This window comes from Pantherophis guttatus, chromosome 7 (genome assembly GCF_059756535.1).
Source record: "Pantherophis guttatus breed Tessera chromosome 7, ASM5975653v1, whole genome shotgun sequence".
Lineage (NCBI taxonomy): Eukaryota > Metazoa > Chordata > Lepidosauria > Squamata > Colubridae > Pantherophis > Pantherophis guttatus.
This window is the reverse complement of record NC_142069.1, coordinates 82,550,346-82,569,121: the sequence shown is the minus strand read 5'-3', so window position 1 is coordinate 82,569,121 and position 18,776 is coordinate 82,550,346. Positions and strand designations below refer to the sequence as shown.

At 40.8% G+C, this 18,776-nt stretch overlaps 1 protein-coding gene across 1 annotated transcript; it reads right to left on the bottom strand.

Annotated features, from left to right (window-relative positions):
• Positions 1–229: 229 nt before the first annotated feature.
• MRPS35 (mitochondrial ribosomal protein S35) lies at positions 230–13,163 on the bottom strand. Its single transcript, XM_034440385.3, has 8 exons — positions 13,033–13,163; positions 12,844–12,920; positions 11,495–11,662; positions 10,374–10,434; positions 9,200–9,339; positions 7,251–7,360; positions 6,064–6,133; positions 230–579 (listed from the first exon to the last, which is right to left on the bottom strand). Exons 1-8 carry the CDS (start codon positions 13,109–13,111, stop codon positions 304–306), a joined length of 981 nt encoding a protein of 326 aa, XP_034296276.2. The 5' UTR covers positions 13,112–13,163; the 3' UTR covers positions 230–303.
• Between the last annotated feature and the right edge of the window lie 5,613 nt (positions 13,164–18,776).

Here is an 18,776-nt window from a genome sequence, read left to right as displayed (position 1 = left end):
AACAGTCCGAAAAAAGGCTGGAAAAGGCCAGAAAAAAGGGAGGCCAAAAACTTTTTTTTTGTTGTTTTCCTCTTCTAAATTTAGGTGCATCTTATAATCCGGAAAAATTATAGTCCGAAAAATACGGTATGTTGTAGTTGGTTGGTTGATTTTTCTGGGTGAAAATGTATTGGGGAGCAGGGGAAGAAGAGGAGGTGAAAGAGGATCGTTTTCCTTTTGCAACTGGATATTATTTTTAAAAAAATTTATTAGGACTATGTCCATCAGTACATATACAGCATCCCACAAAAATAACTGCTTACATTACGAGTCCTGGATGTTTAACAGTCTCTTAACCGAGTTTTTATACGCCAAAAGATTCTTCTCTGTTTCCCCTTCATTTTTCAAGAGAACCATGGACTTCTTGTAATCCTGCATCACCTCAGAGGCGAGAAGCTCTTCTCTGCTGCTTTCTTCAGCTTTGTCAGCTGCTCTTATTTGAAGCAATGTCTTTAAAGCGTTTTTTTCGGAGACACTGTTCTCCCAAACATACTCCAGCATATCTGCTTCTGTGATTTCTTTTTCCCACGGTTCCATTTTCTGAAAAACAAAACGAAAACAAGATCAGTGAGGAAAAACCTGAAAGATCAGAAATGCAGTCCAACTCCAGGTAAAGGTAAAGGTTCCCCTCGCCCATATGTGCTAGTCGTTCCCGACTCTAGGGGGCGGTGCTCATCTCTGTTTCAAAGCCGAAGAGCCAGCGCTGTCCGAAGACGTCTCGTGGTCACGTGGCCGGCATGACTAAACGCCAAAGGCGCACGGAACGCTGTTCCCTTCCCACCAAAGGTGGTCCCTATTTTTCTACTTGCATTTTTTACCTGCTTTTGAACTGCTAGGTTGGCAGAAGCTGGGACAAGGAACGGGAGCTCACTCCATTACGCGGCACTAGGGATTCAAACCGCTGAACTGCCTACCTTTCGATCGACAAGCTCAGCGTCTTAGCCACTGAGTCACCATGGCTCCTCTGAAGCTAAGTAGAAGTTCAATGAAAGGGGACTAAACCTGCTCTGGATGTTGTCCTTCTCAATTTGGCCTGTCAATGGGAAGTCCTGTGTCCCCAACCTGTGTAATGTTCTAAACTTTGGCAGCAGGTATTTTAAAAACTCTTGACTAAATATCCCACCATTAGAAAGCCAGAGATGCTCTCTTCCCTTGGGAAGTACTGAAGAAAAAGAAGACCAAAGCACATTGGTTCCACAATTTGAGTGGGATGTCTTCGCTGCTTAACATGTGATAAAATGCCGTACATTACTATTTAAGGAAGAATAGTGGTGTTTTCTTGCCAAAAGACTTGACAAGCTCCCTTCCACCAGACTATAAGTTGGTTTTCATGAGTTGGGGGTAATGATGGCGGTGCATTTCAGTGGTGGGTTCCTCCCGGTTCGGCCGAGCCGGAAGCGGTGATGATATGACGTCACCAAACAGGTTCTCCCCCCCCCCGCCCTCCCACCCCCCCACGTTATTCTTACCTTTTATTTGGTCCCACCCCCAATCTATTGCTGCCTCCTGAGTCCCAGCTGATGACTAGAGGGAAAAAAACTGTTTAAACTCTTGCCGCGGGGCTTCAAAGGGCCGCCCTACAGCTGATCAGTGTTAAAAGCAAACAAATGAGTCGGGTCGTAGGTGCGAGGACTGGTCGTAAGTGCGAGGACCTTCCAGAAATGACTCTGACCAGCTAGCCACGCCCACCTAGTCACATGACCTCCAAGCCACACCCACAAAATAAGCCACGCCCACAGAACCAGTAGTAAAAAAATTTAGAACCCACCCTGGTGCATTTCCATTCATTTTACTCATCTGGAACTCATAAAGAGTCTCCACTGATATTTAATTCCACCATGACTAACAATCTCTGGTGCTTCAGTTCAGAGCTGAAGAAGCTTCTTGGGTAAGAAGTGAAACATCTTCAAGGAAAAACAAAGCAACAAAGCAGCAAGAAGAAACAGCCGTTGCCTATTGCTGCGCGGTCCTCTGCTGCTTGCTGCAAGGAGGTAAATTGCTGGGAGGCAGATTTTTTTTTTTCTTGTGCTAATCAAGCTATGCTGAAAACGAAAATGAAAGTAATGCAGGCTATTTGCTGTTTGCTGCAATGAAGCAAAATGGCTGGGAGGCAGAGGCAGATTTCTTTTTCTTGTTTTCCTCACCCAAAAAGCTAGGTGCGTCTTATAGTCTGGAGCGTCTTATACTCCGAAAAATACGGTATTTGTCAAAATAGAAACGAAGAGGAAAGTAGAAAGATAGAATTCCTTACTATAGGAATATACTAGAACTTGAATGGTCAAGGAACAATTGGGCCCGATACTCATAGAAATTAACTTCCAGCACGGCCTTTAACCGATGACAATGAAAAGCTGCAGTTCAGCTTTCAAATAAAGAAATTTATGAGTAGCCACAAAGGTGCAACTTCCACTCAAATCCTATTACTCCTACACCAGTATTTTCCTTTACAGATGAAAGTTGTTTAATACGCATCCAAACCAATCTTCCGCCTTTCATTGAGAAAATGTGGCATATGTGTTCCCACTTCCTTTAACATTAATCTCTTATGAATTTAAAGACTTCCAAGCTGCCAGATAATCTGTAGAATAAATGGATTTCTACAAATGTCTGCAAGACCTCTATGCATGCAAAAACTGACCTGTGCCATTTGGGGGCAGTAAATGTTATGTTTTAATGTTCAGGACTTTGAGTCACACTTCAGCCCTTTCAAAAACCACGAAGGTGAATTGTTGTGCAGTTTTCACACAGGATGGTGGTTTATGGTAGAACAGATAAGAATTAAGCTGCTAAATTGAAAAACACGAGCCGTATATACTGCCCTAGTGATGTTTATCTGGACAAAAAAAAAAATCTGCATTGGTCAGGAAGAACCCACTGATGGGGCTAACAACATATTGTTAGGAAGAAGTAACTAAGACTCTAAGACTGAAATTGATTCAAACTGCCTGAATGGGGAAATAACAACTTTCTTACAATCTTTTAATCTGGTTCATTTTGGGTTAGTGGCATATAACTCTCCTTTTTTTAAAGAACCTGAACAGGGTATGGTTGCCAACAGTTCTTAAAACTTTTCAAGTTACATGTAAACAAAGTTCAAGTGAAAATGATTTAAGATACCACCAAAAAATAAAATAATGCATAACTTTCTTGGCTATTCAATAAGCCTCCGATAACTTTGACCGTTCAGTCCTTTTGAGTTGTGAGTTCCTATTAAGATTTTTGAAATCTTTTCTCCAAACTCTCTTAACATCTAAATGGAAGTTTGACATGAAGTCATTGGGAGCAAGAAGTCATCAGCATCCCGGTTGAATTCTCCTTTTCCCCTACCTAAATGAGATCATGTCTGGAACTGGTATCTACCATATTTCCCTGAAAATAAGACTGGGTCTTATATTAATTTTTGCTCCAAAAGACATTAGGGCACTAAGTCTGCTCCAGCCTCCTCATTGTCCGACTCAAGTGCCAGCTGCACAGGCTGCTGGTGCAACACCACATCAGCCTCCTCGCTGTCAAAGTCAGCTACAATCCGCACAGGCCGCTAATGGGCCACAACAGGCCGACGCATTGTGTAACATGTTCACACTGGTGCAATAGGACTGGGTGTTTTGTTAATATGACTTATTGGGTTAGGAATTTTTTGTCTTCACTGTGAGTTGTATTGTGTTGGGGGGGGTGTGCACTGAGGGAGCTCAACCAATCTCATTGTATCTATGTTGTGCACTGACAATAAAGATTTGAATTTGAATTATGTGAACATCTCTAAAATTCAGGGGATTAAAAATTCAGGGGAGTTGCCCAAAGTTATAAAAAAAAATGTGGTTTCTTTTTGAGGGACCGCCAATGAAAAAGGAGAAAGCAGTGTGTTGCAGAAGGTCATTAATTTCTCATGAAATCAAAGACAATTACAACTGATGAGGCCATTAACTATTCATGTGGAGGCTGAAAGGTAATAAAAGGGCAAGGGACTTGGGTGTACTCAATACACATTAAGCACTCACATATCATATACCCGAGTCTTCCATCACTAAGTAATCCTAGAGCCAAGCGCACATGTGCTACTCTGGAATTAGTAACCTCAACTATTGAGTTGCCAGTGTAGAATCAGTGTTTCAATGCTGCAGAAAGGTAAGTAGACTGCCGTGCATTGGTAATGAGGGAAACTTCATTATCTAAAGCTTTGAAAATGCTAAAAGCATTTACTTAGCATGGACTACACAGTAATCCAATCTACGGTTGCAAGCGGCACTGTTGAAGCAATTCTGGCATTTTACAGCAAGGGCTTCTCACACGGCTTTCTAGGTATTTTTTTGCAAATCCAGATTCTTTAAGGACAAGGTTAGCCAAAACACGCAGGAGCAGATCTTTTCATGCAACGTTCAGGCACCGAGAAGGTGATGCGTTCCAAAAGAGCCCATTGGGCTCACAAGCCCTGCTTCCTAATTCCCACTCCCTATCACATTAAAAAGGTAAAGGTTCCCCTCGCACATACGTGTTAGTCGTTCCCGACTCTAGGGGGCGGTGCTCATCTCCATTTCTAAGCCGAAGAGCCAGCGCTGTCCGATGACAATTCCGTGGTCATGTGGCTGGCATGATTAAACGCCGAAGGCGCACAGAACGCTGTTACTTTCACACCAAGGTGGTCCCTATTTTTCTACTTTTACTGCTTTCGAACTGCTAGGTTGGCAGAAGCTGGGACAAGTAACAGGAGCTGACTCCATTATGCGGTGCTAGGATTTCGAACCGCCGACCTCCCGACCTTTCTGATCGACTACCGTGTCCCCCCTACCTCATTAGTCGTGAATAGAATAGAGAATAGTACTAAAAATGAATTGAATAGAAATGAATAGAACAGAACAGAACAAATAGAGAAGATCAATGAAATGAAATGAATGGAAATGGAAATAAGAATGGAACGGAGAAGAGAATAGAGCAGAGCAGAATTTATTGGCCAAGTGTTTGCACCCACAAGGAATTTATCTCCAGTGCATAAACTCTCACTATACATATAAACAACAAGTAATGGATCACAGGTCATAATCATTGTTACAATCATTAATCGTAAGTTACAAACAACAATTGATAAATCATAAGAAACCAATAGGAGAAGATAGTAGGAAAGATGAGATGTTAAAATGTTAAATGTCGCTTGTTAAGACTGAGTAAGATAGGAAAAAGGTAAACAAAGTGAGAATTAAGGGGAAACTAGGAATAAATGGGACACATCCATTCTCTGCATCGCCCCATTTCTACACTGGGATTGTCAAAGAACTTGCAAGCACCTCCCTTTGGCTCTCACGCAGAAAAGACGCTTAGGATGCAGATGTACAAATGGATGCATGTAATCTTTAATTTATGACTGGTTCTTGCATTCTCACATTTACCACTGTTGCAGCAACCCCCATGGTCATATGATCAAAATCCAGGTGCTTGGCAACCGGAATCTCTATATATATATATTTATCTATGATGGTTGCAGCATCCCAGGTTCAAGTGATCACCATCTGAGACATTCCCATCAGGTCCCAACAAGCAAAGTCAACGGGGGAAGTCAGATTTGCTTAATGACCATGTGATTCTGGTCTACAGTGCAGTGATTTGCTTAACCTTGACAAAAATTGAGCATGGCTCATTTAACAACCACCTTGAAATTCTGGCCACAATTGCGGCCTTAAGTCGAGGACTATCTTACATTCACACTTATTAGACATGATGTTTATTTAATTGGAGGACCTACTATTTGCATGATTTGGAAAGGTGTAACTTTCTAAAAGAAAAAGTCGTATTCTTATCATGCACGCTAATGAATCATTCTGATCTCTCAGAATGTAGATAATGCCTGTGATTTCTGGTCTGGGCATTTTAGAAAGATTAAAGCCATTTTACTATATCAAAGTATTGCTATTCTATCTGGCCAAAAAGGAAACAAGAATGCGATTGTTCTGACTTTTTCCCCTGTCAATATGTGGGATCTGTTAAACTAGCAAATACTCAAATAATACATAATTAATAAGCAAATATTCTTACCCACGATTCATGGAATAAAACAGTTAGAAGGTACATTGCATAATCGTAGTTTTGCTTTCTTAGAGGACATCTGAAAAACAAGAAAAATATAGCAATAGCAATAGCACTTATTATATCACAGTGCTTTACAGCCCTCTCTAAGCAGTTTACAAGAGTTTACAAGAGTCAGCATATTGCCCCTAACAATCTGGGTCCTCATTTTATCAACCTCAGACAGAAAGCTGGGCCAACCTTACACTAGCTTGCAATACTGCATTCTAACCACTGCGCCACCACGACTCAAAAAGAAGAAAAATATAACTACACCAAATTCCAGCGTTCCCAACCAAGAACTGGAAAGCACCAAATTGAGCAACCCCATGTTATACCATGTGAATAATACTTTAAAGTTTACTAGTCTTAAAATAAAATTGAATCCGAGAATGGTGAACTGAAATCACATTTGTGCACCTACAACAGGTTAGCTTACAAACTAGGTTACAAACCTGTGATACACAGGAAATGCCTGTTACCCAGAAAATAATTGACAGAGAGTTGAGAGATAAGACAAGAATACAGTTTATTAATTAATTATTTCTTTGCAAAGGTCCCCCTCAAAGTGAGAGAGCAAATTACCATCCTTTCTCGCCGTCTTTTATACAATTTTCAGGTTACATCTTACAGGATACAAGCATGTCCCTTGAGTACAATTTCAGACTTTATATAATAGATGAACACATGATATTCCCATTATGGAAAGTCCCCATAATTCCAGTATATAAAAATACCCTACTTAAAAATATTGCTTACACATGTAATATCAGCATAACAAGTAATATCAGCATATACGCACTTCCCTTTCTTAACGAAGTCAAGCCGACCTGGACATCTCAAGAACACAACTTCCTCTAAAAACACAGGAACCACACATCCTGTTCTCATGCTCCTTAAACTGTCAGCTAAATTATATACTCAGGTTATACAGAGTAAAATAAGGCCTTAACATGATTTTAAAATGGCGTAACTTAGGCTATATTGTTTTACAGGAATAACCCTAATTTCTTTATTTCTCACAAAACCATAAAAAAATATTTTGGAATCTTAGAATTTGGCGGAGCAGTTTTTAAATCCTAGGAAAGCAGTTTGGCTGGGCAGTTACGTTGAACATTGCCGGTTTGGGCCAAGAGAAAGTTTTCCCATTGCATTACCTGTCTGTTGTGATGGTAACGGAATCTGTATTCCCACAATATCGCTCTCCTACAAGTTTGATGAACTTCTTCTTTGCATGGTCATCCAAGTTGAGACTTGACAGTTTAACCTGGAAAGGAGGGGGGGGGGAAATCAAGCTATTAGCAACTTTGATAGTAGAAGGCCAAAAGAGTAACTGCACTGAAACATGAAGTATCTATTTACAAATCAGGTAGGTGCTAGATGGCCCCCCAGAGGCAGACATATTTGCAACCTTCTGACATGCAAAGTCAATGGGAAAGCCAGAATCACTTAAGAATTGTGTTGCTAACTTTTTTTTAAAAAAAAGGTTTTTTTATTTTTTTCTCATAAACATATCTTAAATGAAGTTTCTTATCTAACATACATATTTTCTTTTAACTTTCCTACTAATACAATCTTCATCCTAAACAATTTAAGTATATTCGGGGTTGCTCTTCTACAATTTCATCTCCTTTGTTTTACAACAAACCTTCTTCTCCCTCTCCTCTTTCTTTTCCCTTCCTTCTTCCATCTATTCTTCTACTTTCTTCTTTCCTCCTCTCCTCCTTCTTTACTTCCCCTTCCTTTCCCCCACACCTCTCTTCTTCCTCCCTTCTAACCTTCTCTCCTACTCGTTTCCCCTCTTTCTTCCTCTCCTTTTCCCTTTCTTCTTTCCCTCTCTCCTTCCTCTCTTCTCTCCTCTAACCCTCTCCATTCTCTCTCTATTTTTTTTTTTAATTTGATTTATATGCCGCCCTTCTCCAGAGACTCAGGGCGGCTTACAATGTGCTCAGCAATAGCCTTCATCCTTTTGTATATTTATACAAAGTCAGCTTATTGCCCCCACAAACTGGGTCCTCAATTTACCTACCTTAGAAAGGATGGAAGGCTGAGTCAACCTTGAGCCTTGGCGAGATTCGAACCTGCAGTAATTGCAGGCAGCTGGTCTTAATAACCAGCTTAATAACAGGTGCCTTAGACCACTGTACTACCAAGGCTCTATTGTTGTATTCATTTTCAATTTAGTATTTTCCAAAGTAGTATTAGAGCAATCCCGATTTTTACTTTCTTTCTTTTCAATTACTTTTTCATTTTACTAAATTCACACATATCGTTATAAATGTACATTTATATAATAACATTTTCTTTCCCCCCCCCTTTTCCATTTACACAGGTGTCTTCCGAGTTTCTATTTCTTTTTTGTCTTCTCTCTCATTTACTTGTACCTTATCTAATTTATTTCTCTATAATCTTTTATTCATATTTCTTTTCTAACCATACATAAAATCGTCCCCATGTGTTGCTAACTTAACTGCAGTGATTCACTGAACAACTGTGGGAAAAATGATATAAAATGGGGCAATGTTCACGCAACAATCATCTCACTTAGCAACAGAAACTTTGGGCTCAACTGTGGGCATTAAGTTCAGGTCTACCTGTAACGAAGGAAAGAACCAAAAGAAGGAGGCAGTGAATAGAGGGAGGAAGAAAATAGGTGGGCTCTGAAGGGTTAAAGATGCCACATCTGAATCAGCAAGCGCCTGTGCAGAGGATTTATTTATCTGCTGCAATTACAACCTGCCACTCTGTCTTAGTTAAACATGTTGCCTGTGTTTTATTTGCTTTGCAGCATTTGTAACTTTCTTGGTAGAACAACAGCAACAAAAGATACAAAATTCACATGCTGAAAACCAAATCAAGCACAAATCACAACATTGCTGACCCTGAAAAGATCCAGGAAAGGAAGAAAAGCATCTTAGGGAATAATAAAGACATTCCGCAGGCTTTTTAGATGTGTCTTTTTTCCAGCACACTTTCTGTCTTCCCAAAATATGTATTCTGTATCCCCCCCCCATACATGATTAACACTATCACGTTTTATGCGTCTTACAATCAAAGCAGCTGAGTTCATTTTAGGAAACCTGATCCCCGCCCCCCTTTCACTTACTTTCAGGGTCACCACTCTTGCTTTCGGATTCCGAAGAGATGGCCCTGCTGAAACGTAGTCGCTTGTGCCGATTTCAATGGGGAAGTGCTGCAAACATTTCTCGTCGCTATCCAAGGCAGAGGGCCACTCTGTGCAGAAGTCTGAAGTGCCCGTTTATGGAAGGAAAGCACAGACATAATTTTAGCCATGGTCATTATTACACAGAACCACAGTCTGCAGTCATTGAGAGCTAATGTCATTCCCAATAAACCCTAAAAAATTTTTTAAAAAGAAAACATTAAAAACCCATACACTCCATTCCATGGCCGGGTCTCACAAGATCACCGTAGCAAGATCAACGGCCCCAGGCCTGCCGGAAAAGCCAGGTCTTCACTGCTTTCTGGAAAGCTAATAGGGTGGGGGCAGTCCAAACCTCAGGAGGTAATCCAGAGAGCCGGAACAGCCACAGAGAAGGCCCTCCCCCGCGGGCCTGCCAACTGACATTGTTTAGCTGACGGGACCCGAAGACCAGCTCTGTGGGATCTTACCGGTCGCTGGGAGCTATGCAGTAGAAGGCGGTCTCGAAGATAACCTGGCCCTGAGCCATGTAGGGCTTTAAAGGTAATAACCAACACCTTGAATTGCGTCCAGAGACCGATAGGGAGCCAGTGCAGCTCGCAGAGAATTGGTGTAATGTGGGTGTATCTAGGTGCACCCACAATAGCTCGCGCGGCAGCATTCTGGACCAACTGTAGTCTCCGAACACTTTTCAAGGGTAGCCCATGTAGAGCGCGTTGCAATAATATATAGTTTTTAGGTCTTGCTCAAGGATGCTCTTTGTCAATTGGTACATTTGTCTGTCTATCATCTCTCTCTCTTTTGTTTCTCTCTCACTCTCTGTTTCTCCCTCCCCGCCACCCTCTCTCTCATAACCACATGGTACATATCTCAATCCTGAGTAATGCATGATTTCCGTTCTGACAAAGAGCACTTCATATGTCTACCCAAAAGTCACTTGTTTAAATAGAAGTGTATTATTAAAGATTCGTTTTTTCTTCACATCCTTTGTATAATAAAACCTATTATAACCCTAGAAGTACTGCATTTTATTTAACATAAGTCAGATCTTAAAACAGCTGTTTCCTGGTCTCTCTGCTAAGCTTCATTTTTTAAAAAAAAAATGTTTAAGACTGACCTTTCAGAGCAGCACAGTGTTTCTTGATGGCAACTGGTGTCAGATGCAAGAAATTGGGGATCTGAAACAAGTATGTCTCATTAAAATCAGCCAATGAGCTTGCCATCAGAGGTGTACAGGGGGAGTGGGGTTGAATCCGAGCCTCCTTCAGGCTGCAAGCACAACCCCTACAGCCGTCCCGGAGACTCTGACTGCTCCATTGACTTCTTCCCTCCCACCTCCTACTCTGTTTATAAAACTGAATGGCTCATGTGCATGCCTCTTTGCACACTCTGGGTTTCAGCTAGAGCAATTTTTCTCAACCTCATTTTACCCACCTCGGAAGGATGAAAGGCTGAGTCAACCTTGAGCCTGGTGAGACCTGAACTGCTGAACTGCAGATAGCAGTCAGCTGAAGTAGCCTGCGGCGCAGTGATAGAGTAGCTGACTGCCCTGATCATAACAGAGATGAAGTTGATTGAGTACAGCTGACTCAAAGTAACTTAGATTTAGAGCTGGTTCTTCAGATTAAACTCATGTGATATTAAGCTTTTTTTTTTCTTTCAATGGTGATTCAAGTAGAACCTGTCACAAATGGGAGCCTGAGTGGCGTAGGAGGCTAATGCCTCCTACTAAGGCAGCATTTAACATCCAGCTGCCTGCAATTACTGCGAGTTCAATTCTCACCAGGCTCACGGTTGACTCAGCCTTCCATCCTTTCTAAGGTGGGTAAAATGAGGACCCAGTTTGCAGGGGCAATAAGCTGACTTTGTATAAAATATACAAAAGTATGAAGGCTATTGCTTAACGCATTGTAAGCCGCACTGAGTCTCCGGAGAAGAGCGGCATATAAAAATAAATAAAAATAAAAAAATAAAAATAAAAATAAATCCTCCGAACAATTTAAAGGAACAAGTCTCCAGCTTTTCTCACCCAAGCAGAACTACCCAGTATTTCAGATTACGGCCCAAAATGGTTAGTTCCTAAATCAGTCCTAACAATAAATTTGCAGTTATCTTCAGAGTAGGGTATTTCTGATATATTATAATACTTTGTTCTAAGGACTTGTTCTGCCAAGGTCCCAGTATGCTTCCTAAAAGACCCAGGATATGGAAGTTGATGTAGTCAGCCCTGAATCTCACCTTCAAAAGTTCCAAGTTGCCTTCTTTTGCAAGAGGTACACCTCCTTTGACTGGGTAGCCCATCCGAACGGTAAGCGGCACGGCAGAAGGTTTAAAAGAGGCTGCAGTTGGATAGACGCTGGCCCAATCCTGATGAGGGTCCATCTTCTCAGATCTCTGAGTATTGCCCTAGCGGACAATGCAGAACAAAAAATCTCTGTCAGACACCAATTCAAATTGTCTGCCTCACCTATTTGCACAGGCATTAACCCTGATTTTTAGTTGTACTTTTGAATACTATTTTCTCTTTTCCAGAGGATTCTTCTTCTTCTTCTTTTTTTTTTTTGAACTACACAAAAAATTAATTTTGGGATCATTAATCAAAGGGGTGAAAGAGCCACATGCGGCTGAGTTAGTAACATCGTTGTTAAGCGAATCTCGCTTCCCCACTGACTTTGCTTGTAGATCACAAGCAAAAGTCACAAGCAAACAGGGTGGATTTGATTTAAATCGAGTTGATTTAAATCACAATTTAAATCACGATTTAAATCACTAGTAAAAAGGCTTGATTTAAATCAACTCGATTTAAATCATCATTTTTAAAGAGCAACTGTCATCTCTGCTACTCCTTTGACCTGCTGTTGACTCACCGATAGTCCCAGTGTTGCAGAATATACAGCCTCATGCTCCATAACTAAGCTCCATTTCATGCTGAATAAACTAAATTATTTATGTATCTTAAATAGAAAACTATCTTACAGTAGATTTTTACCCCAAAAGTTTTTTATTAAAATAAATTCGATAAAAATAAAAAAAAAATCCAATTTAAATTAAAAAAAATCTGATTTTTTTGATTTTTTTTTAAAAAAATGATTGATTTTTATCCACTCTGTAAGCAAAGGTCACAGGTCACAAAAGGGGGATCACATGACCGTGGGTACACGGCGACCGTCATAAACACGAATCAGTTGCTAAGCGTCTGTGAATTTTCATCCCATGATCACAGGGATGCTGCAACCGTCGTTAAGTGTGAAAAAAATGGCCGTAGGTCTTTTCCTTTTTCAATGCTGTAACTCAGTGTTTCCCAAACTTGACCCTTTGAAGATGTATGGACTTCAACTCCCAGAATTCCTCAACCAGGCATACTGGTTGGGGAATTCTGGGAATTGAAGTCCATGCATCTTAAAATAGCCAAGTTTGGGAAACACTGCTGTAACTTTTGAACGGTCACTACATGAACTGTCGTATGTCGAGGACTACCTGGAATTTGGGCGGGGGGAGGGGGAGTGTACTGGAACAGCCAGCCCCGCCCCTTTGCGACGTGAGCATCAGCCACGGAGGACAAACCTCCCCCCTCCCCCTCCGCTTACGTAGATCAGCTCCTTCTGGGCTCTGCGTTCAGCCAGGGTCTCTTTCAGGCTGGCTCTTCTCTGCGGCTGCGCAGCGCCTGAAAGACAAACGGACGATATGGGGCGACTTGGGCTTCCTTCCTTCCTTCCTTCCTCGCCACGCCGGGAAGGGAGGAGGGAAACCAGCCCCTGTCTTTCTTTTGGGCCTACCTCGCAAGGTCGCGTAACCGGCCGAGCTCGGCCGCCGCCGCCGCCACAGCACCAAGCATCTCCGCCAGGCCAGCGCCATCTTTTCCCCGGTGGTGACGTAACCGCAGCGCCCGCGCAGAGAGATGACCTCAATTTGCGGGCATTTGCGTGCAGGGCGGGCCCGTAGCGTCACGTACTACGCCTGCGCAGAGGCGAGGGGTTGGGTGTGTCCTCGCCATGATGATGGTGATGTGCAGGGAATTCTGGGAGTTGAAGTCTGTGCGTATCGTCAAGCCGCCGGGCGCTACTCCGGAGATGCGCTCGCTCTTGCTGCAAGTCCAGTGGCCGCTGTGGGCGTTGCACCCGAAGGAGAGCGAGGGGGTGGCGGGCAGGCAGATGCTCACAAGGGCAGCCGAGATTTCCTGCTTGGAGATCAATCAACGTAGAGCTGGAAGGGACCTTAGAGGTCTTCTAGTCCAGCCCTCTGGTCAAGCCGGAGACAAATGGCTATCCATTCATAAAACATTCATAAATAAATCACTCTTTTATGAATAGTTATGACTAAATAAATTCGTTTGAATGTATGAATTGTTTATAAAATATCCATTTTATGAATGCTTTATTTGTCATAAATAGATCCCTTTTTTATGAATTCACTAAAAAATTCATAAATCACTCTTTTATGAATAGTTATGGCTAAATAAATTCGTTTGAATTTATGAATTGTTTATAAAATGTCCATTTTATAAATGCTTTATTTGTGATAAATCACTTTTTTATGAATTCAATAAAAAATTCATAAATCACTCTTTTAGGAATAGTTACTGCTAAATAAATTCGTTTGAATTTATGAATTGTTTATCAAATGTTCATTTTATGAATGCTTTATTTGTGATAAATCACTTTTTTATGAATTCACTAAAAAATTCATAAATCACTCTTTTAGGAATAGTTATGGCTAAATAAATTCGTTTGAATTTATGAATTGTTTATAAAATGTCCATTTTATGAATGCTTTATTTGTCATAAATAGATCCCTTTTTTATGAATTCACTAAAAAATTCATAAAAGGGTGATTTCAAAGAAGGATTGTCATGAGAAGAAAATCGAAGAGCCATGGAATTGCCAGGTCATTATTTAAGGGAGCAGACCAGCGGTGAAATCGACATTTTTTTACTACTGGTTCTGTGGGCATAGCTTGGTGGGCGTGGCAGGGGAAGGATACTGCAAAATCTCCATTCCCACCCCACTCCAGGGGAAGGATACTGCAAAATCCCCATTCCCTCCCCACTCTGGGGCCAGCCAGAGGTGGTATTTGCCGGTTCTCCAAACTACTCAAAATTTCCGCTACCAGTTCTCCAGAACCTGTCAAAACCTGCTGGATTTCACCCCTGGAGCAGACATATGTGGATGGTCAAAGATGACTTTCTTTTAATCCAAGGGATTAAAAATTACTTTATTCTCCACCACCAATCATTTGTACCCAAAAGCACGCCCATTTCCGTCTCAATCCAAGCACCTCCAAAGTCACTGAAAACATTCCTAATGCACTTATCTATAATCACATTAAACAATTCAGGGATTATCATTCGTCCTTGCTTTACTGCCCCCTCAAGTCTGAACTATTTATGAAATGTCCCATTTATAAGATTTCTGACTGAGCCAAAAATTCTGTAAATCAATCAGTGTCTTAATCACTTTCTCTAAATCAGCAGACATACAATAAGCTTAATTTCTTACATATTTTTCAATGTTTTGTATACAGTACTCACCAATCTTAACATAAGGTAAAGATTCCCCTCGCACATATGTGCTAGTCGTTCCCGACTCTAGGGGGCGGTGGTCATCTCCGTTTCAAAGCTGAAGAGCCAGCGCTGTCCGAAGACGTCTCCGTGGTCATATGGCCGGCATGACTAAACGCCAAAGGCGCACGGAACGCTGTTACCTTCCCACCAAAGGTGTTTCCTATTTTTCTACTTGCATTTTTTACATGCTTTCGAACTGCTAGGTTGGCAGAAGCTGGGACAAGTAACGGGAGCTCACCCCGTTATGCGGCACTAGGGATTCGAACCGCTGAACTGCCAACCTTTCGATCGACAAGCTCAGCGTCTTAGCCACTGAGCCACCGCGTCCCTCTAACCCTAACATAAAGGCATACAAAATAGTCCTCAACTTACAACAGTTCATTTAATGGCACTGAAAAAAGGGACTTATTCACACTTAACAACCATTGCAGCATTCCCATGGTCATGTGATCAAAATTCAGATGCTTGGCAAACTGACTCATATTTACGACAGTTGCAGTGTCCCCGGGGGTCATGTGATCCCCTTTTGTGACCTACTGCCAAGCAAAGTCAATGGGGAAGCCAGATTCACTTAACAATCATGTTACTAACTTCCATAGTGATTCACTTAACTGTAGCAAGAAAGACGGGACAAAAATGAGGCGAAACATACTTAACAAGTGTCTCGCTTAGCAACAGAAATGTTGAGCTCAATTGTGTAAGCCAAGGACTACCTGTAGTCCTCTCCTAACAACCCGTTGTTTAGCGACCATTTGAAGTTACAATGCATCCCCCAAAAGGTATTTTCAACCCAGTTCCACAGTTCGGCACCTGCACCCATGGTTACATGAGTACATTTTGAGCTCAGCTCGCGTGCCCACCAATATGGCTTCGCGTGCCACCTATGGCACACGTGCCATAGGTTCGCCATTACGGGTATAGAATCTCTTGCTTGAGCAGGGGGGTGGACTAGAAGACCTCCAAGGTCCCTTCCAGCTCTATTCTGATTCTGATTCTGTACCACTTTGGGAAATTCTATTCCGCAGGATGATTTATCAGCCTTTTAGAGGAATAAATAATAAATATGTTTCCTTTAATTGGAGTGTGAGATGCTTGTAGTAGGAGATATTTTTTTAAAAAAGCGGCTGTTGAATGGGCTTGTTTAGAAAAAAAGGTGGGGTGCCTTTTGTTTCAATGTCCCTGTATAATTCATGATGAGAGTTTACAACCTTCATGTCATCAAAGGTTATGGGGAGCAGGGTATGTGTGTGCCTTTTTTCCAGCGCATTAATAATGATTGAAATTAACCTACCAAGACCATACGAGGGCACTCAGTATAATTGATTGTGGAATCAGGTAACAGTTGCCGGCCAGCATACAAGAATTTATATTGTCTCGTGGCTTGAAACCTTCCCTACGATTGACACTCGATAGCTCTTTGATAAAAATACACCTCATTATGCCACCAGTGATTCTTACCTTCTTTTATCGGGTTCAATGAGGAACAAGTGTTCGGTGTCTTCAATACACCAATGTAGGTACATATTTACTTATTATTATTATTATTATTATTATTATTATTTGCGACTGATGAAATACAGGGTTGTGTGGATTTTTAGAATCTCCATAATGTTAACTCCATTTAACGTCCCATTTTGCAAGTTCAATGGTAGTAGCGAGGAATACAACCAGAAAATATTAAGGGATTTATTGACCTCTAACTTACAATGAGGATGGAGCAAAATCATTGGGTTTAAAATAATCCGAGTAGAATTGTAAAAGTTAGATTGGAAGGATCCACCATCATCTTCTTCTCCTTTTAATGACCCCATAATCCCTTGCGAGGTGGAATCTGGGCAACTGAATGGAGCTGAGTGTTTACTGGCTGGATGCCCTTCCTGTTGCCAATGTGGAGCTTTGTTCAGGAGATATATTGTCATTGTGCCCAGAGAGAGAAATATCTGCCTCTACCTAGGATTGAACTCACAGCCTCCTAATTGTGAGGCTAGAGCTCCACCTCTAAGCCACTGCACCACTTGGAGGGATCCATCAAATACTGATAGAAAGTCCATACAGAGAGTGGTGAGGACAGTGGAGAACATTATAGGAGGCTCGCTTCCTGTTATTAGGGATACTGCTTATAAACGCTTTGTGCTTAGAGCTCAAAACATCATTAGAGACCCCCACACCCACTTCACAGTTTGTTTCTCTAGCCTAGGTTGCTATTTCTTGTGCAGCTGCAGCAGCTGGACCTGAAACACTTTTTCCATATCTGCGTAACAGCGGTAGTGTAAGCGCGAAACAGTTGCTTCTGGGGGAAAAAAAAGTATAGTACTTCATCTACCTGCAATTCTATGGTTTTAAGACTGTGGAGGCCAGATACGGTCTCTAGTGCTTTAGAACATTGACAGATGTGTTTTCCCAAATATATTTTATGCAACGTACATTTTTCAATGTGCATTTTTCAGCTTCAACTCAAATGTTCAGTGTTTGGATTAGTTTGGGGTTTTTCAGGGCAAATTCTTGACTTCTTTGCTTAACCGTAAGAGTAAGATCCCATGTTCTGACCTAGGCTTCCTGAGTCATTAAAACACACGAGTAGTCCCAAAAACCTGTTTTATTTTAACAGCTGTGAATTCTGTTCATTCACAGATGAGTCCCAAATAGTTGTAAAGAGTCCTTCGGGATAAGGCTGATAATTTTTATATTCTACTGTGCAGGGTGGATTTGATTTAAATCGAGTTGATTTAAATCACAATTTAAATCATGATTTAAATCACGATTTAAATCAGTAGTAAAAAGGCTTGATTTAAATCAACTCAATTTAAATCATCATTTTTAAAGAGCAACTGTTATCTCTGCTACTCCTTTGACCCACTGTTGACTCACCGATAGTCCCAGTGTTGCAGAATATACAGCCTCATGCTACATAACTAAGTTCCATTTCATGCTGAATAAACTAAATTATTTATGTATCTTAAATAGAAAACTATCTTACGATAGATTTTTACCCCAAAAGTTTTTATTAAAATAAATTCGATAAAAATAAAAAAAATCCGATTTAAATCAAAAAAATCCCATTTAAATAAAAAAAATCCCATTTAAATCAAAAAAATCTGATTTTTTTAAAAAAATTATTATGATTTTTATCCAGCCTGCTACTGTGTTTACCCGAAAATAAGACTCTGTCTTATATTTTTTTGAACCCCGAAATAAGCGCTTGGCCTTATTTTGGGGAAGGTCTTATTATTTTTTATTTATTATTATTATTATTATTATTATTATTATTATTATTATTATTATTATTATTTTGGGGCGTGTGGAGCAAGACAGGACTCCTCTTGCTGTCTCACCTAATTTCCAGCTCTGTATTTAAATACTTTCAGGGAGGGCTTATTTTCGGGGTGGGGGGGCTTATTTTAGCGCATGCACTCAAAAGCCCGATTATCAGGGGCTGTCTTATTTTCGGGGAAACAAGATATGAACAGGAAACATAATACTTGTAGGATTTTGTCTTTTCTGCAGGACAGAAAAGAAATCTGCATTTTCAAGATCAATTTGATTTTACCAATTCCCTTTCTTCTATCGTAATAGTGCAGCATACAATCAACTATTTCATCAATTGTGCTTTGAAAATGAATAGAATAGAATAAAAACCTTATTGTCACTTTAAATGCGCACTAATCAGCAAACATGAAAATGAAATTAAAATTTTAGTTTCATTAAGTAAAATAAAATTAAATAACATTTAAAAAGTCGTCAAAGTTCTGCTTACATAACAGATTAAAGGAGTTCGAAGGGACTCTGCAGGTCATCTAATCCAACCGCCTTCCCAAACAGGAAACCCTACATCTGCCTCTACCTAGGATCAAACTCACAACCTCCTTTTCAGTAGCTCTCTTAATCCTCAGCCCTTTTGCAGATGGCATCAGCCAGGCTTGGCAGGCACCATATAGGTCTTCAGAGGATGTAAGAAGAAGA